The following is a 23,226-nucleotide window of genomic DNA, read 5'->3' as shown; positions in this document are numbered from 1 at the left end:
AAACTCTCATTATGGCTGAAGTAAAACAATTCTGCCATGCAGAGATGATCATTCCTCCACAGTGATGTTAAAGACGCATTGCCAGTTATTGTAAACACTTCACTGCAGTTCTTGCTGTCAAGGCTAGCACGAACAGGTATTAAGTTTAGGGGGCAATTACTTTTGTATATAGGGTCAGGTAGATTTGGAAAGTGAATTTTACTGCTATATTGCATGAAATACTGCTTCCATAGAAATAAATACATCAAGAGTCATATAGACATGTAATCAATAATTTTATTACCATAATTCATTTGCTATTAACAAACTGATTAAGTTTCATCCAATGTTTTGGATTCCATGATGATGAAAAATCTGCATTCACCATACAACTTTAATATAAAAACGATTACTCATGACAACTTTAAAGCAGAAAGTAGCTAATAAATTCATATACAAACATTCATTTACCAACATTAGCCACTTTTTCATATTTAACCTTTAATGTATGTCCATAATGTCCATATAAATAGATATACTCTTTCCTTCACCCTCCATTTATGCATTTAAATTAAACCATTCTCATACGGTCACTGCTAATATGCAGTCACTATATAATAATATGTAAAGAGGAGTTATGTACAGCCATTCATCTTTTTATGTGTATGCTAAAATAATGTGTAGTTTAAAATCTGATTTGAATTAAGTGCACTTAACATTACGTTCAGACACAAAACACGCACGTACACGGCATTTACAAAAACACTCGAGAAACACTAGAGGGAGCCAAAGTCATAGTAACAACTATACTTTTTATAGAAAGTAAATGATTAAACTGCCATTTTTTTATTGTCCACACAGATGTAATTTAAACAGATATAGAACTTAATTTTCAACATGGTATATTTGAGTCTTCTGCATTTTATCTCTTTCTGTTTTTACTTTCTTTAATTTCACGAATGCTGTTTCAGTTCACTCCTCTATTTGCTTAGGTACTGGGCGACAGAATGGTAGGCGAGGAGAATCTCTGAGTCATTTGGGCAGGTGTGGCGAAACTCGTCCCGTTTGTAGGCATTCTCTAGGTAACGTGTCAGACCTTTGAGCTCTGCAGGGATGGCAAAGTCACGGTACTCCTTAATCACCACCTGAGGGAAGAGCGATTTTTACAAATAAGTCCAGGAATGACTCATTGCATTTCTCAAATCATCCCTACTATTCAGATAACAGTGAAAATTTCTCTCTTCTTCAGGATTAAAAAACAAAACAAAATGAAAGGTTTGTATACACATAGGATTGCTGAATTCTGTTCACCTTGACAATGTTGAGTTTGGGAAGCAAGTTGCAATCTGCCAAGGTAAGGCTGTCACCATCCAGGAAGAGGCGTGAAGACACAGTAAGATCCGGGTTTTTGTCCAGCTCGTGAGGGAGAGGAGTTTCTAGATACATGTTCAGCTTCACCAGAGTGGAAAGAAATTTCTTCTCGAGCACTGAAAGAAGTTGCAGGCTTTCTGTTAACCCATGGTGGCTCTTTCCATCATATATATAGCATAAGTGACTTGAAAATTTCAAAATTCTTACTGTCATTTAAACCAGGATTGGGATTCTTGATATATGCTGAGAATTTTCGGAAGATGTCTTCTCCAACACTGTTGGACTCTTTGTATCGACAGCACAATTTTGGGTGCCTGTTGTTAATGAAATAAAACATTTTGTTAATGTTTGGTGTTGCAGTGATGGGTTAGATTTGCAGTGTGTTTCAAGGACTGAAAACACTGTGGTTCATATGTTTGAAGCAAGATGCACTTTGCTCACTGTGGTGGGGCTAAGGTCTCCTCCAGGAACTCCTCAATCTTATTAGTGTCCGTTTTGACTTCATCGTTGTAGATGAGAAAGGGAGGCTGAGAGCCTGGAGCCAAATCCTTCAGTACATCCGGAGCCCTGCAACAGATCAGTGAAGGCTTATTTTGGCACACTTGATCAAAAAGTTAAAATGTTTAACTTCCCAGCCTAAACCAAGCAAATGCTATGGAAAAGCATGCTAGGATCACTTTCTAATGATGTGTTTTGACACCTCAGTATATATAAATAAAGCCATGCTATGATGACCATTGATGATTAGAGTGATTTCTGGCTTTTTTTTTTTTTTCAAGGTAGCTGCATAGGTAGAGACCACCCTCGCTGACTTCTGATGCATGCCCAGTGGTTTTTGTTCTATAAGTAGGCCTGAAATATGACAAAAATTGCTCTATTCAGAAAAGAGCTTCAAGGATTACTCCTAATTAAATTTTAAAGGGGTAAAGACTTAATATCCACTGCGGTTTGTTCTCACTACCAAATGTGTTTTATGGCTATGAATTCGTTTATGAGTGCAAGTGTTCTTCTAGAATCATGCACATTTACCAGTCTAAATTTGGTCTGTAGTGATTCCTACTGAGTGAAAAATAGACTGACATGATAAGTTTAACAAAAAAATACAAACACGGGTTTGAAACCATTGAGCTGCTTTTGTTTTGTGTTATAGATTAACAGGGCTTCATTATTTCCCCCTTTTGCAAAACATGAAGAAGCAATGACTGCTGGAGTACAAGCAACCATCTTAACACCTTCCTACAGAATTTTTGAGACACCGGAATGAAAGCTTCCTATTTTTATATGATTTAAATAGTGTATTTTATATACTTAACTTTCATGTTGTTTATGTTAAGTGCAGCATATTTTGCTCCTTGCCCCCTCCCTTTCCGCTGGCTGTTCATCAGAAGGACAGCTTTAAATTTTATGTCAAACCTTTGTGTGGGGGGTTTATTCTTTTATTGTTAGTTTTGGTGTTTCTTACACCTGATTCTCACTCATATATTGTAAATGTCATTCAGCTTCCCGTGTGTGTGTTTGTTTTCTTAAACCTGCAATACCTGATTTTACTGACACTTGGGGGCAGTGTCAACAAGTGAACACAACATTTGTGTTTTTGCCTTTTTAAAAATTGAATGGAAACTGATTTATTTTAGATATAAACCTGATTATTTTGAGCTTGTTTGCTTTAATTTTGTGTCACTTTTGAGTCAGTTAAAACTGTTTGCTGACCATTTATTTTTCTCACTAGTGTTTCTCAAACCTTTTTCTTTTTTTTTTGAAATTTTTGTAATTGATTTGAATCTCGTGGAGCTTTTGTGTTTCTTTGCAGGTGTGTAAAATATTTGTTTGCGTCATGTTGTTATCTGTCTTAACAAATATCTCTTTGTACTCGTTTTCAGCATCTTATCATTCTTAACCTATTGCGGTCATTTGTGTGACTGCTTCAGAATCTCAGCCCTTTGGCCTACACCAGGCAGCAGTCTTTTCTGTTCAGTAATCTGCCATTTCACATAATAAATTTTTTACCAGTTTTTACCAATTTTTTTACCAAAAACTGAATCCTGTATGAATGTAAATAATTTGCCTGCCTATATGTTTTATTGCTGTGGCTGTTTCTTGCATAGCATTTAGTGTCCCTGTAAACTTTCCTGAACTCAGTGGGGTTGGTGGAGGGTGAGGTGTTGGCAGGTTTTCATTGTTGGGTGGCTTTTATAATGTAAATCAGACTTTCCTCCCATTTCTTTTACAAATGCAACTCTCTGTCCTTGAATGCAACTTGTGAAAAACAATGTAAATAGTAGTTTTGTTGAGACTACATCAAAAAAGCAGTATGAAGTCAGACTCCTTTGTGCCCAGCTCTTAAAGATTCTACAAGACTTTTTGAAAAAAGAATAAAATGTGCTCTCACCTCTTCATGTCTACAGTGGTCAGGGTAAAGTTGGCCCCTTTTAACCAAAGAATCATGAAGAGTCTCTGACAGAAAGGGCAGTTCCCCACACTCTCAGCATCATAACTGGCCTGACAGACAGAAACAAAGACACTTTGCAGTCACAGCAGATGAGTATAAAACAAGCTTTTATGATCATAAAATTGCACAATTGTACGTGGGTTCTGGTATCAGGATCTAACAAAACCATGAGCACCTACACAGGTATTCTCGTCAAGCCTGCTCTGCTCTGGCAGTTTAAGCTAACTGCAAAGGAATTTCACACCCAGATTAAAAAGCCTATTATTGTAATACTGGTTTGTATCTCTGCCATATCCTGCATTATATGTTTTACTACAGTTTAAATACACTGAAATACTGTAGTTTGCTAAAGTTAAAAGCTTTTTTGACACATTTCTGTCACTTTAGATGTAAACAAACAGGAAAATGTCACCTTGTGTTACCAAGTAGCTGGGAATGAGCAGGGTTTTTGCTTAGACTGCAACACGTCAAGATTGTTGTATGTCTTACCTTTACAAAGAGTTCAATCTTTGGCTCCTCGGCCATCTTACTTTCTCTCCGTCTTTCCACTGATGTCCACGTACCTCTGCTGGTTCCACAAACTGATTTCTTTCTGTCACTGCTGATGAAAGGACAAGGCAGAGCTGTGATAGTGACTGAAGTACAAGACATTTGCAATTTTCTGACACACCTCCTTACCTGTTTCTTTCTCTCTGTTTTTAAATAAAGTACATATATATATATATATATATATACTCACACTGGTGATCACAGCTAGCACTGGATGCAAGACCAGTACTTTATCTTCCCTCCACCTGTATTATTTAATTGCTCAACTCTTCACCTGTTTCTGGGGTTTTTTGTTCTGCCACCACACCTCTCCAGCATTGAGTGGCAGCCTACACCTCCTCTGGAGTTACCAGTCAGACCAGCAAATCTGGATCTGGCTTCACTTCCAGCATATTCTGTCGATGAAATCTTTCTGTCTGTCCAATATGACTCTTTCAGCCCTGGCTTGCTCTTTGTCAATTGCTATCTAGCAGAAAAGATCAGTTAGACAGAAAGGAGTCATCAAAAAAGTGGACTATTTCTATAGTTTCAAGCTTGCTTACTTTCAGTTCAGTTCATTTAAACTTTATTCATCACAAATCACAACAACAGGTGCCTCACAACGCTTTATATTTTAAAGTAAAAACCCTACATTAATAGATCAAAAACAGAGAAAACCCCTGCAAATCATATGACACCAAGATGTCTGTCTCCCGAATCCAAACTGGAAGCCCAGAGAAGAGGGGCCTGAAGGCTCTGCCTTCCAGTCTATTGCTAGGAACCACAAGTAAACCAGCAGTCTGAGAGCTAAATGCTCTAATGGCATTACACAATACTATGAGGTCTTTAAGATAACACGGGCCTGATTATTCAAGACAATGTATTTGATGACAAGGATTTTAAATTTGATTCTGGATTTAACAGGGAGTCAATGAAGAGAAATCTGCTCTCTATTTCTAGTCCCTTTCAGTCCTTTAATTAACTGCAGCATTTTGGATCAACTGCAGGCTTCCAGGGAGTTTTTAGAACAGCCTGATAATAACGAATTCAATTGTCCAGCCAAGAAGTAATAAATGCACAAACTAGTTTGTTTCTAATTTTAGAGATGTTTCTAATTTTAGAGATATTGCACAAATAGAAGAAAGCACTTCTACATATCAGTTTAATATGCACAAGGACATATCCTGGTTAAACACGACTCCAATATTCCTGACAGTGTTACTGGAGGCCAAGGTAAAGTCATCCAGGGTAAGAATCTGGTCTGATACCACCTTTCTAAGTTTTTTAGGGCAAGTGCAATAACCTCAGGTTTAACTGAATTTAGAAGAAGAAAAGTTGAGGTCATCGAGGTCTTTATGTTTTTAAGATATTCGTGCACTAAACTAATTGGTGTGTTGTATCTGCATAGCACTGAAAATGAAGGCTATGCCTTCTGATGATACTGCCTAAGGGAAGCATATATAATGTAAACAGAATAGGTCCTAGCACTGAACCCTGTGGAACTCCATAATTAACCTCAGTGGGTGAAGAGAGGATTCTCCATTTACGTGAACCACTGCTGTGCAGTATCTTTAATACCTACAGCATGCTCTAATCACTGTAAAAATATATTATGGATTATATTATGGATTATGTCAAACACTGCACTGAGGTCTCAGAGGACACTCACAAAGATGGCCATAAGAAGATCATTTGTAACCTTCACTAAAGCTGTTTCTGTACTGTGATGGGCTCTGAAACCTGACTGAATCTCTTGAATTAAACCATTGCTCTGCAGATGATCAGTTAGCTCTGTAACAACTACTCTTTCATGAATTTTTGAGATAAAAAGGAAAGTTGGAGATTGGCCTATAATTAGCTAAGACATCTAGGTCAAGTGATGGCTTTTTAAGTAGCAGTTTAACTACTGCCAGCTTGAAGCCCTGTGGTATGTTTCCGATTAATAGAGACAGGTTGATCATACTTAAGACTGAAACATTAATTAATGGTAGAACGTGTCTGAGGAATGGACTCTAAAGGACATATTGATGTTTTGGAGGAAGGAATTACACTTATGTCATGGGGCAAAGTTTGAAGTATATCACATGCTGCTGTAACATCAATAGCATGGTGCAGTAGTTTTCCAAAGGATGTTTTGACTGCTTGTGGCTGCTTCCCCATGCTATAAAGAAAAATTCTCCACTAGCTGATGAGTCACATTTTGCACACTGTGGTACCCTCACAGTGGAAGTGGAAAGAGGGCTATCCAAAATACTGCCACAAAGGTGATATTGTATCTTAAATATCATTGTTGAATTTATTATTCAACTCTTTTTTTTCTTTTCTTTTTGGCCACATTATTTTCTGCATGCTTTCCATTTCAGATATAAATTAAGCAGTTGCACTGAAGACATTTTTAGACCCAGTGTTTTCCCATTCAGTTTGATATGTTTATATTGGACATTTTCCACAGCTGTTTCTAGTTGTCGATCTGCATTCATGACTGAATAAAAATGCTCTTGTGTAACAAGCATTCACCACCGAGACTTGTGTTCCAGTTGGCAAGAAGAGAAAGAAACACCCTCAAGGATGTAAAGAGGAAAAAAATGGTGAAAGCTGAATGAGTGAGATACCATCACTAGAAAGAAGCAGACTGCTGTAGCTGTGACACAACCCCTACAACATTGTATTATTCCACAGGCGAGGAAGACTGAGGGAGGAAATCATAAGGGTGTGACCTGTCTTTATCAGTCATCTGTGACTTTTTGTGCTGTGAATTCCGTAAGCTGATTACACACACTCAAATGCATGTTAATGAAAGCAGTTTAGTGTATTATTTTGTCCAGGATCGAACAGGATGTTGTTCTGCTTTTGAAACGCTCAAATATTCTTTGAATAAATTCTTCCACAATTGAAACTAAATTGTCATATGTGCAACAAATATGGTGTAAAAACAGTTTAACATAAGCACAACATAAACCAAATATGTTATATAAAACATGGTTTTACTAAAGAGATGGCATATTAAACATACATGCGATTACCATTATTTACAGGGTATGACTATGACTATGATGTACCTTTCTCACATTGCTTCATCTGAATTGGTTGCACAAGCACAAAGATGGACTTTATTTAGTATTTGATAATCTATGAGATTTAAATATACTTTCAACCATTTTAAAATCCTATTTTTTGTACCCTTTGACAATTTAAAGGTGAGACAAACAGGTCAAGAGGCTACTGGGAGAGGAAAACAGGTAAAAGCAGTAAAGGTGGTGCACTGAGGTGGCGACTGGGAAATGCAGGACAAGCTTATACACAGATAAGAGTCGGGTGATTGGGACTATTGTAAAGGAAAATTTGTAGTTAAAAGAGGCAGATAATTTCTTCTCCATGGGGTCCAGAAATCCCACTGGGAGCCACCAACATGCACAAGCTTGTTGAGCTAGTGATCTGCTCACAAGAAGACTAAGGATGACCTCTACTGCTCAAATTTAAGATTACACAAGATGGAAAATTTTTTGCAGCAACACAGGAGATCCAGCACACCAGTGCACATAATTACATATTCACAGATACACTGTTACAGATTTTAAACTACGACTATACTATCTGCAATTCATTCTGGATCAAATACAGACTTGTTCACCACTTCTTGCCACTGCTTATTCATTCCTTAGCACTAACAAACCACAAGTGATAATCAGTGACAACCAGGCATGTATATGTAAATAATACTCTAAATATATCTAACATCTTGCTGCATGTTGTCTTTTGACCACTCACTGATGCAAACAGAAACATGATGTTTCTGATACAGGCCCTTTCCCTTTTGTTTTGTTTGCAAAATATTTCTGCACAGTAGTGCCGGTGTTGGTGTTCTTCCCCCTACAGCAGCTTCCCTGATTGTATCTCAGTCTTGTGTGAGCTCCCTTGTGTAACCCCCATCTTCATATGTTATGCCTAACACTTCCTCTTTTTTACAGCCGTGCACACATGCAACGAACTCGTCTTGAATATGCTCCATTTTTTCTCATAGAGTGAGGGTTGCCACAGACATAAAAGAGAAAGAATGTTCCGCACTTACCAGAAGGCAGGAATTTAAATGCAATGCAGAGTTAGAAAGAGGGTGGGACAATGTGGACCTTTTTATCTAAACACATATTCAGCAAGATTTCAGAAAAGCCACACCTCCGATTCTTTAAAAGGCTTTGTGTTTTTGGTTTTCTAACACAAGTTTGCCATCGTGTTTCTACTGGCAACAAGCAGAAACAATATTCGTGGTGATTGAAGACAGAATAAACCACTCATCTCATCATCAGGTTAGTGGAGGAGGTTTGGGGTTTTGCCTTTCATATGTCTTTCTGGTCAGTGTGGTTCATCTAAAGAAATTTCTTGCTAAGCAAAATCTTGCTAAATCTTTATTTGTTTTTTTGGGTTTTTTTTGGGGGGGGGGGTTAAACACACTTTGCTTATTTAATCTGCCAGCTTGCATTTCATTGACTGCTAGAAATAAATAGAAACATGCAGGTTTTATAGTATATGGTCACCAGCCAGTGACAGAACAACTAAATCTTTTACAACATCCTGTAGCTGATCTTTAGGTCTGAACTATAGACATGGCCTGTTTCTTAAGAATATTGCTATTTAATACACATGTTGACATAGATTTTGAATAAAAAATATATATATAATGTATTAAAGATATATACAAATGTTTTTATGAAGGAGGCTCATTTGTTCTATTTGTTTTTCCAAACATGTGCTTTCTTCCTCTGCCATGCAAATGTAAGGAATAAATTTGTGAAAATATTTCTTCAGGAGTTAGTGTGGGAAGTCATTTTAAATGTTGCTCTTCTTCATTTTCAACAAACTGAAACCTTGTAGTTTCAGGTCTTACATATTGCAAAATCCCATTTCCTTAAGTCTGCATCACAGTGTACTTTCTAAAGACAAAGACAGGTTCCACAGAAAAGACCACACCGTTTAAGAAAGCTAGAGCTTTTAAATGATATAGGCCTTTAGTTTAGAATTTAATATGCAATGTCATGCAATGCAAAAACAGGATTAACTAAAATATTTGAATTGCATTCGTTCGAGCTTTACACCAGGTGATTTGTAACTCACTTTGTGTCATTTGTGCAACTGCTTTATTCTGTCTTTTGAACATGACAGGAGCGATTAACCAAATAACAGCTGGGAGATAATAACAACGTGTTTTGTACACATGCAAATACTGACTGAAAGAGATTTTTCCCCTTCTTATAAAGTAATATTTAATTTTTGTTTTGTTCATTTAAAGCAAAGGACAGGCAAGGTGCTGATCTGTGTAGGAGGTGGTGAATCGTGTTCATACTGGAAGCCACATGTTAAGTTAAAGTCCCTAATGGTGAGTCCTGAACACAGTCACTACTCTACCCAAAACTGAATACAACACACTTTTATTTACTTTAAGAGAGACTTCTGATTTTCCATATAAATTTACAAAGTTACCTTGTGAAGAAAGTGCTTCTTTTTTCAGTTTCTCCATAGTTTGATGAGGTGTTGGTCACTTAATGACAGACCTAAGCTCTATTCCAGGAAGCAAGTTTAGCTCTGACATTGTTAAGCCAGATAAAAAGAAAACCCCAACATTCTGCTCCAGAAAAAGTCAATTACTAGGTTAAAAGAATCTGTGAACTAAATCTGTTCACTGGCAGGTTTTCATCAACAAACTCTGAATTTCTGTCTGACTGCCACGCCACCACCACAGCTGAATCAGTGACTGCATGTTTCATTTCTTCAGTCATAAAGTCCCTGGCGAACCTCAGAGCGATGTAAATTCGTTTCCAGAAGCTTACAGGTTGACAAAGACCGAAATCTCAGTTAGACGTTTGCTATTTTTTGCACTTAACACTTTTGCAATGATTTAGTCAGCAATAACAATGGTATGAAGTCTTGTTTTCACCATTGAAAAAATCAAAACATATTTTCTGCCAGTTGAAATTTTGAGATAATAGATCATAATGTAGTGTAACACATAATGGAGATAATAACAGAAATTTCTGATGCATGTCTGGGTTTTGATAGTTTTTTTCTTTTTGTTTTTTTTAATTATTCATGCATTCATTAGCTGAAATAAACTTCCATAGGATGGAGACAGCGATTATGTCACTAATTTATTATTTGAATATCTTTAAATATTGTTTATATTAATTCTATTTAAAGCTTTAGCTTTAACACGTTGATCACTAATCAGTCATTTGTCAGGGAGAAGGAGAAAGAAATGCCTGTCACAGTTGGATCTCGATGTGAATATTTGAATGAAGATGAGGCCGAAATGACTTTAAGACTGTAACATCATTAAATGTTGCAGGTAGTCTGACTGTGTTGTGAACATTTCAGGTTGGACTTTGTTCATAGATGTACTGAGGCATCTACCCAGAGTGGGCTCTGGTAGAAGGTATCATTGGAAAACCAGGTGGAAAACCACAGCAGGATTTAAAACATGGTACGCTCCTGAATTTCTGAGTTTCCAGACAGAATTAGAAACTAGAATGCCTCCTCAAATTTGATTTCCCCAAAAGGGCGCCAGTGACCGTAAACAGCTGTAAACTGTGAAACTTTTCATTGGAACTGCCATTGTTCTCCATTTGTGACTCGCTAAAAAGAGCACTGACCAGGCTGTGGCTGTAAGAGAACCATCGTCTATCACTGAAGGTTGAGATTAGATCAGATTAGAAATATTTACACAGAGAATCTCACTAAGCATTTAAGTAAGTTGGTTACATCCCATTGTTTTACTATTACTTTAAATTAAAACAAAAATGGTGATAAACTGTAGCAAAAAACTTTTTTTTAAATTTATTTACTTGTTTTTTGTTTTTCATTTGAGATGGCAACAAATAGTGTATCCACCATAGTTTTAAGATAAACATCATTGTCCACACTGATGTATATTCACATCCTTCGGTCTGCTGGGTTTTAATCGGAGGCTCTGCTCTTTATTTACCCATTACAATGGTGAATCTGTGGTCTGGGACCTCCACTGTAATGCTGTGCTATACTGCAATTAAACAGACGTGAAAGTCAAAAGAACACGGTTCAGAAATTATTCACAGTGCAGGTTTGAGGTATATTTTTTTCTTTTTTTAGTGGGCTACATACTGAACCCTAGAAGATAGAAACAAAGTATTGATCACGCTAGCATCAATTTGATACCAATACCAGCATGGCTATTGGTAAAATTGAAATTCAGATTTTCCCACCTCGACTCCGCTGATGATGTTTTTCTTCCTCTGGTCAGGCACGCCTTAACACAGAATTGAATATACACAGAGATGATTGACTTAGCACTGATAAGCCTCTCTGGAACCAAAAGATAAAAAGACTTTATCAGAATTAATCACCTTAGATTGGCTTTTTAAATATAGAGTTTTGTGAACATGTTTCCTGGAAGAAGCCTCTGGTGTCTTAACAGATGACATAAAGGGATAAGCGCTAACATGTCTCGTTCCAGGAAGTTTATAATGACGTCAGTGCAACACCTTTTTTTTAACCTGTGAACTGTGCAGAGTGCAAGAGGAAGAATTTAAATATGCTCAGTTTAAGTGGACCTTTAGAAGGATGCATTTACTGAAAATGTGAGGGATTATATTTAGGTAAAACAAAACAGATCACCCTTGAAGTCTATGCAGCATTCAAGAAAAAAACATGCATGTAATGTCTTTTCTTTATATATCTGCTCAAGGCAAACAGTGAAGCAGGAAAAAAACTGATGTGTTCATTCTTTTCTTATGACAGGGGTTTCACACCAAAAAAATACGCAAGTTGGTGAAGAGGCTAGTCATCCTCCCTTTTCTCTGTTTTTTACCACTGTGTCTCTTCAGTGGGTGGCTGAGTAGCTCTGTAAAACCTTTACATCATGACAGCAGAAGTAGAAATGTGACCGTCCTGCTGTGGTATTGGCCCTTCAGCAGATCATTCAGCCTGAAGGGTGACATTTGCTGGGATCTCTACCGTATCCCTCGCTGTATTCTGGTGGACGAGCGCTCCTACTTCCCCTCTGCGGATGTAGTGGTGTTCCACAACAGGGAGCTGCAAGTGGGCCTCCACAAGTTGCCTACTAACATCTCACGGCCACCAAGCCAGAAGTGGGCCTGGATGTCCCTGGAGGCTCCTTCTCACAATGGAAACTTACATAAGTATGCAGATATCTTTAACATGACCATAACCTACAGGAGGGATGCTGACGTCAGCATACCCTATGGCATGCTGCTACGGAGGGAGGCTGAAGAACATGTGAATGAAGACAACTCTGTAAACAAGAGCTCTCTGGTTTGTTGGGTGATCAGCAACTATAAGAGCCACCACAAAAGAAGCCAAGTGTACAACAACCTCAGAGCTTCAGTTCCTGTGGCGGTTTATGGGCGCTGGACTAAAAACCGCCTCCCCTCCTCAGAACTTTTACCTACAATATCTCGCTGCTATTTTTATTTGGCTTTTGAGAACTCACTTGCTAAAGATTATATCACGGAGAAGCTGTGGAGGAATGCTTACGAGGGAGGGGCTTTGCCCATTGTCCTGGGGCCACCTTTAGGCAATTACAAAGCTGTGGCTCCACCTCATTCTTTCATCCATGTTGATGAGTTTGCATCACTGAATGAAATGGGAGAGTATCTACAACAGCTTGCAGAGGATAAGAAACGCTACAATGAGTATTTTACCTGGAAGAAACAGTGGAAAGTGAAACGGTACACAGACTGGAGGGAAAGACTGTGTAATATCTGTTTAAAGTACAACAGTTTACCTAAGCACAAAGTTTACTCAGACCTAGATGCATGGGTCAATGCTAACACAAGCTTAAACATTTGATCAAATTTTACTGTATTTTTTTTTGCAACATTTGTAGACATCATGACATCATTCTCTGAATTTCTTTGAAAACAGTTCAGAGTGAATGTGAAACTTAAAAATCTGAAAAATTGTATCTAAAAAAATATTTTAGAAATGTGATTGTATGCACACAACTTAAACTGCACTGTAACTGCTATGCATTAACAACAATGACCGAGTGATCTGCTACACTGAGATCCCTAGCACTTTACTCCAGTACACTAAGGTTAAAAACTACCTAGTACGTGGAGATATTTAGAAAAGGGATGTAGTGGATATCTGGATAAAGTGTAACCTGCCTCTTGCATTATGGAAATGTCTGTAAACACACACTGTACTGTAAGTGCTACTTTGTACAAACCATGACAGAAAACATCCTTTTCCTGTGTTGCAAGAAAGGGATGTTTTATTAAAATTATGCAACCACTTTTACACCTTTAGTTATTAAAGAAGCTGCTGTTGCAATATTCTGTATGAATATATAAAATACTGTGAGCTAGTCAACTGCTCCAGCTTAGACAGTTTCGTACTTTTAGAGAGAACCAGGCTAGCTGCTTGTCTCGATCAGGTTTGTAAATAATTCAACATTTAAAATGAGTTTTGTTCACAGCGCCTCAGAAACTCCAGTTCTCAAACTGCCTCAATGTTTACAATAAAGAAAAACCTGGAAAACTTTTTAAAATTGTAATTTTTCATTGCTGAAGTGTTGAAAGACTCACAGAGACCATGTTTGCACTTTATATCCAGGCCAAAAAACGCACACCACTTCCTTAAATAATATATAACATACATGCACTTGCACTACTAATGCCCAAGCTTAGCAGCATGAGGTAAAATTCCCCTGTTTAAGTTCAGCTACAAACTACTGCTTACCCTATGATGAGGGTTTATCATGAAAAGATACAAACACTGTCTTTTGATAACATTTATTGGGGGATAATAGGCAATTCTGTAATTATGCATACATATGATTACAAACTTTTTTTTTTTTTTTTTAAGTGAAAAATGTCACTATCCCAGATTTTCAATATATTAATCAATTTAGTTTTGCTAAAAACTAACAGCTAATGCCTAACAGTTGTGATTGCACTCTCAGTAAATAACTCCAAGTCGATAATTTCAGCTTGTAATCAACACTGAGCTATCCTGGGCCAGAAATAAATTACAGCAGTACATATTGTTTGACAACTTTAAGCTGATCCTGCTAATAATTTTATTGTCACCTAGGGACTTCTTGGTGTATTTTGAAGTTGGAATGACATTTAACATTGTTTTCAAAGTTTTAAAAACACTGAGTAAATAGTAACATAGGAAATAAAATAAAAAAAAGTTGACAGGGTAGTCAGTCAACATTAAAATCTAAATAAAGAGAAAAGAATCCTACAAGAGTTTCTAAAAGCAGATGGCAACAAGTCACATTTACTGTCGCTCATCTGAGAAAGAAAGCGTGTACAAATAGAACAAGTAAAGGGTTGTAGTATTTGCCAGATTACGTCAAAGGGATTACACTAAAACCTACTGAAGCGCTTTTTTTTCCCCCTTTTGCTTAATACTAATAACCACAAGGGAGGGGGAAAAAAAGCAAGTTTGGTATACTAATAAAAATGGAATAAAAGCCTTGTAAAAAATTTGGACAAATCAATCTTATAAGAGCGCTCTCTGTTGCAGTGCTAGTTTAGACAAATACTACAGATGCTCTCTACAGACATGACACAAGAAGTATTGCACAAGTATTGGCCAAACTGTCAAAAATGAATACTGTTTAAGGAGGTGTCCCTCCCTTGCTTTTCCCTTGTTGGCACCACAGAAAGCCTACCCAGAATTATGCACAACTAATACACCCCAGCTCTCGAGCATTTACAGACCAAGCCTCATTCCACATCTGGTCCATAAAGTCACAGCACAAACTCAAAAACTGTTGACTCATTGGCCAATACATAGTCATGCAATAAATGTGCAACTTAACATCCCCTTTTGCTATATGAAGTCAAAGTAGTTCAAGGTCACAGAACAGTGACATAAGGCATTTCACAATCACCATAGCTGAAACCGGAAACCACTTTGATTTCACCCTCACACAACTCAGATACGATCAGATGGTTTGATTGCTGCATTTGTAGAGCTTCTGAGGTAAGTTGGGCACATTTTTGAAAGGCAATCTGTGGTTCTGGTTGGACTATGGCTTTATCTAGTTGGGTGCCCAACCACTCCAGGATTCAGGGCTTGTTTCATGACATCAGGCCTGGGAAGTTGAGGCATGTAGAGCGTGGGAGGAGGGCCTCCAGTGAAACTGGGCCCTGGGTAGGCCTGACTGGGAATGGGGGAAGGACTCTGCTCATACAGCTGGCCTTCCAATTCCTCATCCAGCGGCAGAGCCAAGCGCTTCCCCTTCTGTCTCCGGTTGCAAAACCAAACACGTACCACCTGCCAAGAGCAAAATAAAGTGTTAGTCAACAACATGTGAACCACAAGAGACTTGTGGTGAGAGAAATAAGATATGCTTACATCTCTCTCCAGGCCCAGATCATCCGAAATGTGCTTGATTGCTTGAGTGTTCGGTTTGGGACACTTGATGAAGTAGGACTCTAGAGCAGCACGCACTGCCCCCTCCAGACTGGTCCTCCGCTTTCTTTTTCTGGTGTCAACAAAAACTCGCTCAATCTTGTACATCTGTGGAAGCAGAAACATGTAAGAGGAATGGAGAGTTACTGATTGTGCTCTTCAGCACCTAAATTTGTATCACTAGAGGATTTGACATATCTGCTTCAGTTTGGGCTTAGTCTAAAATTAAAAGGAGCCCCAGTTTGGCAATCACCTGGTCCCAAACTGGTTGTTTGAAACTTACATCCTGAGGATTTTCAGAGTTCTCCGCCTCATCCAGCCATTTCTGCAGGAGGGGCTTCAGCTTGCACATATTCTTAAAGCTCAGTTGCAGAGCCTCAAAACGACAAATGGTAGTTTGGCTGAACATTTTTCCTGCTCCAGAAAATAAAAGAAATAAGACTTGACGGACACACAGCCAGCTCCCCAAACTGCAGAAGACACTTCATGAGCATATAATATTCATAACCATTTTTAATTGCCAACATTTACCAAACCTGCCAATCCAATCTACTAAAGTCAGATGCAACATAAGATAAAAGAATAAATTTACCATAAAGGCTTCCCAGTGACAGGCCAACATCTGACTGGGTAAAACCCAGAGTAATGCGCTTGTGTTTGAGCTCCCTGGCAAACTGCTCCAGCTCTTCAGTGGAAACAGTTTCCTGCTAGAAGGAGAAAATTAAAATTATTTCTCTCTCTATCTCTCTATCTCTCCAAGCGAAAAATATTTGGCTGATAGGTAGCGCACATTTGCAGTGCTCTTGCAAAAGGTCCACGAGATGAGGACTTACCTCTTCCTTGCATCCTTGATTGGAGGACGCGGCATTTCGTCGGGAGGTGGCCGGCCTCTGCTGCTGGGCCTCAGGGACAACCTGAGGTGTGTTCACGCTGAAATACCCGTTCCCCGGAAGTCCGTTGCTCGGGGGTGAGGGGGACAGCGATGGGGAAGATGTCGAAGATGTGGAGGGAGTTTGACTACCGCTGCCAGGTGACGAGAAGGACCAAAAGGACGGGTTCCAGGTCCCAGTCCTAGCGTAGAATAATCCGTGGGCCATATCGTTGGAGGCTTGTGGAGTCAGGTACTGCTGAATTTTCATCTCGGATGAGTAGTCCTCGCGGGCGACCTTCTCCATCTTTATTTCAGGTAGTTTGATTTGCTCCGCCGTCTCGGCTTCAGGGGTGCTAAGGTTTATAGGCTGGATTGCTGCAGATACGCCAGGTAATTGGCCTGTGTAATCTGCAAAGGGATACCAATGCTTGGGTTGCCCAAAGTCTCCAGCCTGTAGCTCAGAGGGCCTGTAGTCGGTGGAGACGGATGGGAAGGGGAAAAAGGCTTGAGCGGATGTCGATGCGATACCACTGTAACAGCTTTTGTTGTAAATGCGGCTCGGGTCTGGCAAGACACCATGGGGTACCTGGAAGGAGGCACTACTACCAAAACCCTCCTGACCCAAAAGCTGCGCGCAAGCGCTGGTGCGGCTGAAGTCATAAGGCCGGCTGTGGCCCTCAGGACTTTCAGACATCTTCCAAAAGATGAGAAAACCTGGCTGAGCAACAAACGCGCTTCCAGAAAGTGGGGAAAAGGTTGATCTAGCGGTGACTGATTTTAAGATGTCTTATCCGTTTCGGGATCCAAAGGAGAAAAAATAAATAAATAAACCAGTTCAAACGTGAAGGCCTGCGTCTGAATGCAGCATAACTACCAATATCCCAACGGCCTAGTCCATAAAGCTTTGTCCTCCCAAACGCTTATCTACCATCAGGCTCAAATGCGTGTCTGCTCCACAGATTTTTCTTATCAGCGCCACAAGTGTTAGTATCGTCTTACAGCCAATCATCGCCCATTGGTCGGCTAGTTGATTGGGCACAGCTGAAGGTGCATTTGTAAATGACCTTGACTCCTCCCAAAGAGGTGGGCGTGTTTTTTTTCACCTGAACTTTTTTCACCTGAACTAAAAAAGTTATTTTTAGCACGGTATTGATACTTTATGTATGTGAAGTACATATATTTTAAAGTTAAGCTAATGCTTAGAATAAACTGATTTACTTGGAAGACCATAAAAAAACACTGCTCAAAAACCACAGGTCACTGCTCCTGTAAAAAAAACTATTTAACATCCTAACTCGCTCATTTCATACATAAATTATGATGCAGCGTTTCTTTACATCATTCCTCGTTAATGGCATGGCTTTGACATTAAAATTTCTCACACACAAGCTTCAGTGTGGCCTGAATCAATGTATTTAAACAAATACCAATGTCATCCCGAGTAACTGATGAAACAAATTAACCTAATGAACCAGGCCGAATGTAATCGTAAACACATTGGGGTCGGGTACTTTTTAACTCTAACAAACATAAATTGCTCATAAATTAGGCAACACTTGCATAATGGAATGAAAAAATGGTTTATGGCTACTCGAAATAAAAATTTTCCCACCCATTGCAGATAAAGACATGTTCTATCTTGTTGTGGGAAGCTTCTGGAGGATAAAGTAGTGAGAAATTATTCATGTCCGTGGCACCTTTTTTTTTACAAAGTGTATGTTTTCACTTGTGGATTTTTTTTTTGTTTGTTTGTTAGTTTTTTGTCTTCTTCTGCATTATCTTAAAACAACTGAATATAAATTTATTCAGAAGGATCAGTTCTGTATTTGAATTAGAGGGTTGTGTTACCGAAATAAAAGACAGTCTACAATTTTTATGATTGTTTTAAAAAAAAAAAACAGATAAAATATGTGATTATGCATAAGAGTTTACATACTGGGATAAAAGGATAAAGGAAAAGGCTACAGTTGCCAAGGTTATGGCTACTTTTTTATATTGAGCTTATTAAAACATTCGGAATGGAAAAAAACAAGCTTAACCATAAAACAATCCACAGCACTCGAGTGAACTTCTCCCATTCACCCCCTATCAATGGCTATTCAAAAGCCCAGTACAGATGCGATCCCCCAGCGCGAATCGTTGGCCGCAGATTGCGGCAGGAAGACGCACTGCGGGAAGGGAGTGGGGGGTGCAATTGTACGACGAGGCCCCGGGGGCACCCCGGGGATTTCAGATCCCGAGATGCGATGGTCGGCCATTAGCTCCTTTTCACGTTGAAACAAAAAGTCCTCAACCCTTTGATTCCAATCCCCCCCCCAACACCCCCATCATCTGAGACACTATCCTGAAGTTTCGATGGAAGTTTCCCCCTAGTCTGCAAGTCCCACTACAGGCATTAACTGCAATATGACCTAAAGGTGTAAAACTGGTCAAGCTGTCTGCAGGCTGTATAATCAAGTTCTGCTGGAATATAGGTTGCATATGTAGTGCCATGTGTAACATTCTTTCTCCTTGTGGCTTGTGGCCTTACTCCCCCCCCCCCCCAAAAAAAAAAAAAAAAAACCAGTAAAACATAGAGCACCTCAAACTCATGTCATTATATTCTTGGTGGTTCATGTGGTCTAGTTTAAGACGTTCTTGCAAACAAACAGAATTTCTTCTTTTGGAACTTCTGAAATTAGTTCATCACACTACATTATAACCAGCAGATGAGCACTTAACACACTTTCGGAGAGAAGTCAGTGGAGTAAAGGACATCAAATACCAGCTATACAAGCATTGTTCTGGGTACATGGACTTGGGGGAATAATTGTTATGCAAAAGACAAACACAGCAAGAGAGATAGGCTGGGCTAGAAAGAGAGAGAAAGGGACAAGAGAGCGCAGAGCTCTCAGGGTGTCCAAAGAAAAGGAGTGTTGGTGGTGTTGGGGGCAAGAGGGGGTGGAGGGTTTAGTGTTGAATGGCTCAGTACAGTGAGGAGGAGATGTGTGAGAAGAGTATCCAAGGATTTAGCTGAACCCCACCCACCCCCACCTCCCAAATGTCTCAGATCTTGCCTTTAGTTCTCTTCAAGAGCTCTCTTCAAGACTCATCAGAGCCCTTCAGCACAATCAGAGGAGGGGAGAAAGTAAGAGATAAAAGAAAGCCTGCTGATAGGGTGGCAGCGTGAATGTGTTGCACATCTCAACTGATCAGATCTGTGAAAGAAACACCTCCAACTTGAGTTTCATGACCCTTACTTGTGAGAGTAAATGTACTTGCTTTTTTTCTGGTCACGTCTTCCTTTTCTATTTGCAGATGCATGATGTGTAAAATGACTCACTTAACAGCAAACATGCACTTCTGGGAAGATCTTTGTGTAATTCCTGCAAGTAAGAAAGAACTTAAAAAATGTAATGAGTGTACCTACAATCTTATATTCAATCTGAGGGACTGCTTTCAGATTGTTGCTGATTTAATTGGTAGGATTCCTAAAATCCACCCTTCCTGTTGAGCAGCACTATCACTATCATCTCACAAACAAGTTTGATGGCATTTTGATTTCCCCCCTAACAGCCCTGCCGTTAACACCCATGTTCACACACCTCCACCCACTCAAGGTTTCATCCGAGGGCTGATGGCAGCCTTCTTCTCGCTGTCCACCAGTGAGCACAAAGAGGTTTACTGGCATTTGCATACATCTCAATGGAGGCAGAAGACTTGACACATCCCCTCCCGAGCACACACGGAAATTCAACCACATACACAAAACCCACAAACCTTTCTCTCCTACCACACACTCACTCACACACATACACACTTTATGGGCGTAGTTAAGGTAAAACAAGGTCAGACAGGAACACTCAGGACTGAGGCAGAGTGGCAGCACTACATGCGTCATACTGCCAGGTTAAAGGAGAATGTATCTGTGATTGTTTAAACTGAGTCCTTCTCTATTCAGTCTGTTATTTTATTGTTATTTCTCCATATTTATGTCGACTATGGGTTAGTTGTTGTATCAGCAGGGAATATTTAGATGTCTTGTGGCATTTCATGAATATTTAGGATGAAAAATAAAGTTGACTTTCAGTATTGTTTGATTGCACAGATTTTCATTTTTTAAAATCTTTGAGTGTCCCAGAAGGTGGTAACATAGATCAACATCCATTTTTATATACATTTTATCTAAGAGCGCAGTCAAAATGCCAATTTCTGTTATACTAAGTCATCACAGAAGAAAAAATGTGTTGTTGTATTTTCTATGATTTGATGTTTCGTTGACTTGCTCCAGTCAAACTCAAAAACAAATCCCTAGTCTTAAGAAATGGACAAAAGAAGAAGACCCATATTTGATCAACATCTGGATAACTTTCTTTAAAACTGCAAAATAATGCACTGGCTTTGGTAGAAAATGTAACTATGAAGCTTTAACTTAGTACGCCTACTATGATTCTGACAAGGGGCCACTGTTGCATCTTTGTCCTAAATTTCCTGTAATTTCTTTACTAAAAACACCCAAAAGAAGCTTTACCTGTGAAAATACATAATACTGTAGAAAAGTCTTGAGCTACACCTTATTTATTTTGCTTGAAAATTAGAAATCTGTCGATTGATTAATTGAAACATGCGAGGATAATCGGGAAAATAATATGTTCTATTTGAACAAGTTTGAAAGGTAATATTTAAGATAAGATAAGATAAAATAAGACTATTGATCCCACAACGGGGAAATTTTTGCGTCACCTCAGCTCAGGTACAGATATCAGAAGGAAATACAAAAATACAAATAAGTACAATCAGTGAAAAAAAGTAAGATAATACACTATATACACAATGGTAGCATACACAGTATGTGATTATGGATATGGTTGAAAATATGGAAGACATAAACTATATAGCTTGACATAACTATTGTACCACTACTATTCCTATGTATAGACATGTACACACACACATGTACACACTAAATATACATATGTATACATATACATACATATATACCTGCACATGTCCATACACATGGAAGGTCCATTATGCATGAAGTGGTGACCGTGGATGTTCACAGTGTCCAGTGACTTATGACATTGTGATTGAGGAGTTATAGAGTCTAACTGCTGTTGGGATGAATGATCTGCGAAAGCGCTCCTTCCTGCAGCGAGGGTGTTTCAGTCTCTGACTAAAGGAGCTGCTCAGCCTACTCACATACTCATGCAGTGGGTGATGTGGGTTGTTCATGATGGATGTCAGCTTTACTAACATCCTCCTCTCGCCAACCCCCTCCACAGACTCCAGTCAGTCAGTCCTGCTCCTGTCCCTGTCCGTGCATCCACTCCCCCAGCAGGCCACTGCATAGAAAAGGGCAGATGCTACCACAGTGTCCATAGAATGTCCTTAACAGAGTCCTGCAGACTCCGAAGGACCTCAGTCTCCTCAGCAGGTGGAGTCGACTCTGGCCCTTCTTATACAGGACGTCTGTATTTGTAGTCCAGTCCAGTTTATTGTTGAGGTGAACACCCAGGTACTTATAAGAGTCCACTATCTCAATGTCTTTCCCTTGGATGTTCACCGGTGTTGTAGGGGGTGACTTCCTCCTGAAGTCTATGATCATCTCCTTTGTCTTGCCGGCATTGATTTGGAGTACGTTGGTCTCACACCAGCCAACAAAGTCATTGATGACCCCCCTGTATTCCTGATCATTCCCGTCTGATACGCATCCAATGATGGCTGTATCATCTGAGAACATCTGTAGATGGCAATCGTCCGAATTATAACAGAAGTCTGAAGTGTAAAGGCTGAACAGGAAAGGTGAGAGAACCGTGCCCTGTGGTGCCCCCGTGCTGCAGATTACCACCTCGGACACACATTTGGTATGAACACCTTTATTGTTCAACACAGCCTGAACTCTTTTAGGGAAATGTTCTTATAATTTCTTTAAAGAGACTTCAGGAATAGTTCTCCAGGCTTCCTGAAGGACATTCACAACTCAAGTGGTGTGTTTGGGATCACTGTTGCGCTGAAAAATGAGAGTATTCCCCATACCTATAAGATGCTTTCTAGATAGAATTACATGGTGCATGGATCAAAGTCTGATCAGCCCCGCAGATCCAAACCATGATAGAGTCTCCATGTTTCACAGATGGATGTAGACACTCACCGTCTCCTGATATCATCTGTAAATATTGATGAATGAAACCAATTTTTAAATTTGGATTCATCACTCCACTCCACTCCTGGCCTAGGAACTGCTGGCAGTCCTCACCGAAGCTTTCCCCAGCTTGCAGTCTCCCATTACATCTGCCATTTTCTTTCAATGAAAACTGTCAAAACTAATTGAGAATGTCATCTATTCCTTCATTTGTCCAATTTCTTCAAATTATTTAAGGAAACACTGCACACCATGCACATATGTGCCAAGTACGTGCTAAAAACTCTTTCAGAATCACCTAATTGGGGCTAAAATGCTATTTTATGCCTGTCACACTGCATTGTTGTTGATCATTTTCTGGAAATTTAAGTAAAGAAATGGTAAAAAATGTGTTTTAGGGGCAGGGGTCTAATAATAAAGTCTCTAAATAGACTATTTAAAATGTTTTGTTTTCCTAAGTTCTCTGTTATGTGTAGACTGATGCTT

The 23,226-nt window shown here is 39.2% G+C and overlaps 3 protein-coding genes across 8 annotated transcripts; 1 reads left to right on the top strand and 2 right to left on the bottom strand.

Annotated features, from left to right (window-relative positions):
- Positions 1-266: 266 nt before the first annotated feature.
- On the bottom strand, positions 267-8,470 carry clic3 (CLIC family member 3). 4 transcript variants are annotated; one of them, XM_084934990.1, is made up of 7 exons: positions 8,397-8,470; positions 4,289-4,400; positions 3,740-3,849; positions 1,792-1,917; positions 1,558-1,664; positions 1,291-1,466; positions 267-1,124 (listed from the first exon to the last, which is right to left on the bottom strand). In XM_084934990.1, the coding sequence occupies exons 2-7, from the start codon at positions 4,322-4,324 to the stop codon at positions 960-962; spliced, it is 720 nt and encodes a 239-aa protein (XP_084791116.1). In that variant the 5' UTR covers positions 4,325-4,400; positions 8,397-8,470; the 3' UTR covers positions 267-959. The 4 variants fall into 4 exon arrangements, with proteins under 4 accessions (XP_084791116.1, XP_084791114.1, XP_084791115.1 ...); XM_084934988.1 differs by lacking the exon at positions 8,397-8,470 and adding an exon at positions 4,539-4,658 and having other exon boundaries at positions 4,289-4,397; XM_084934989.1 differs by lacking the exon at positions 8,397-8,470 and adding an exon at positions 4,539-4,640.
- Positions 8,471-8,616: 146 nt separating this feature from the next.
- On the top strand, positions 8,617-14,512 carry fut7 (fucosyltransferase 7 (alpha (1,3) fucosyltransferase)). Its single transcript, XM_084934986.1, has 3 exons — positions 8,617-8,631; positions 9,612-9,698; positions 12,092-14,512. The coding sequence occupies exons 2-3, from the start codon at positions 9,696-9,698 to the stop codon at positions 13,160-13,162; spliced, it is 1,074 nt and encodes a 357-aa protein (XP_084791112.1). The 5' UTR covers positions 8,617-8,631; positions 9,612-9,695; the 3' UTR covers positions 13,163-14,512.
- Positions 14,314-17,659, bottom strand: pou5f3 (POU domain, class 5, transcription factor 3). Of its 3 annotated transcripts, none has more exons than XM_084934985.1 (5): positions 16,579-17,659; positions 16,338-16,449; positions 16,029-16,162; positions 15,689-15,853; positions 14,314-15,607 (listed from the first exon to the last, which is right to left on the bottom strand). In XM_084934985.1, exons 1-5 carry the CDS (start codon positions 17,308-17,310, stop codon positions 15,368-15,370), a joined length of 1,383 nt encoding a protein of 460 aa, XP_084791111.1. In that variant the 5' UTR covers positions 17,311-17,659; the 3' UTR covers positions 14,314-15,367. The 3 variants fall into 3 exon arrangements, with proteins under 3 accessions (XP_084791111.1, XP_084791109.1, XP_084791110.1); XM_084934983.1 differs by having other exon boundaries at positions 16,338-16,452; positions 16,579-17,657; XM_084934984.1 differs by having other exon boundaries at positions 16,029-16,159; positions 16,338-16,452; positions 16,579-17,653.
- Between the last annotated feature and the right edge of the window lie 5,567 nt (positions 17,660-23,226).

This window comes from Perissodus microlepis, chromosome 7 (genome assembly GCF_051167445.1).
Source record: "Perissodus microlepis isolate ML-2025 ecotype Zambia chromosome 7, ASM5116744v1, whole genome shotgun sequence".
NCBI classification, from domain to species: domain Eukaryota; kingdom Metazoa; phylum Chordata; class Actinopteri; order Cichliformes; family Cichlidae; genus Perissodus; species Perissodus microlepis.
Note: the sequence above shows the minus strand (reverse complement) of the source record. Positions and strands in the feature narration are given on the sequence as shown.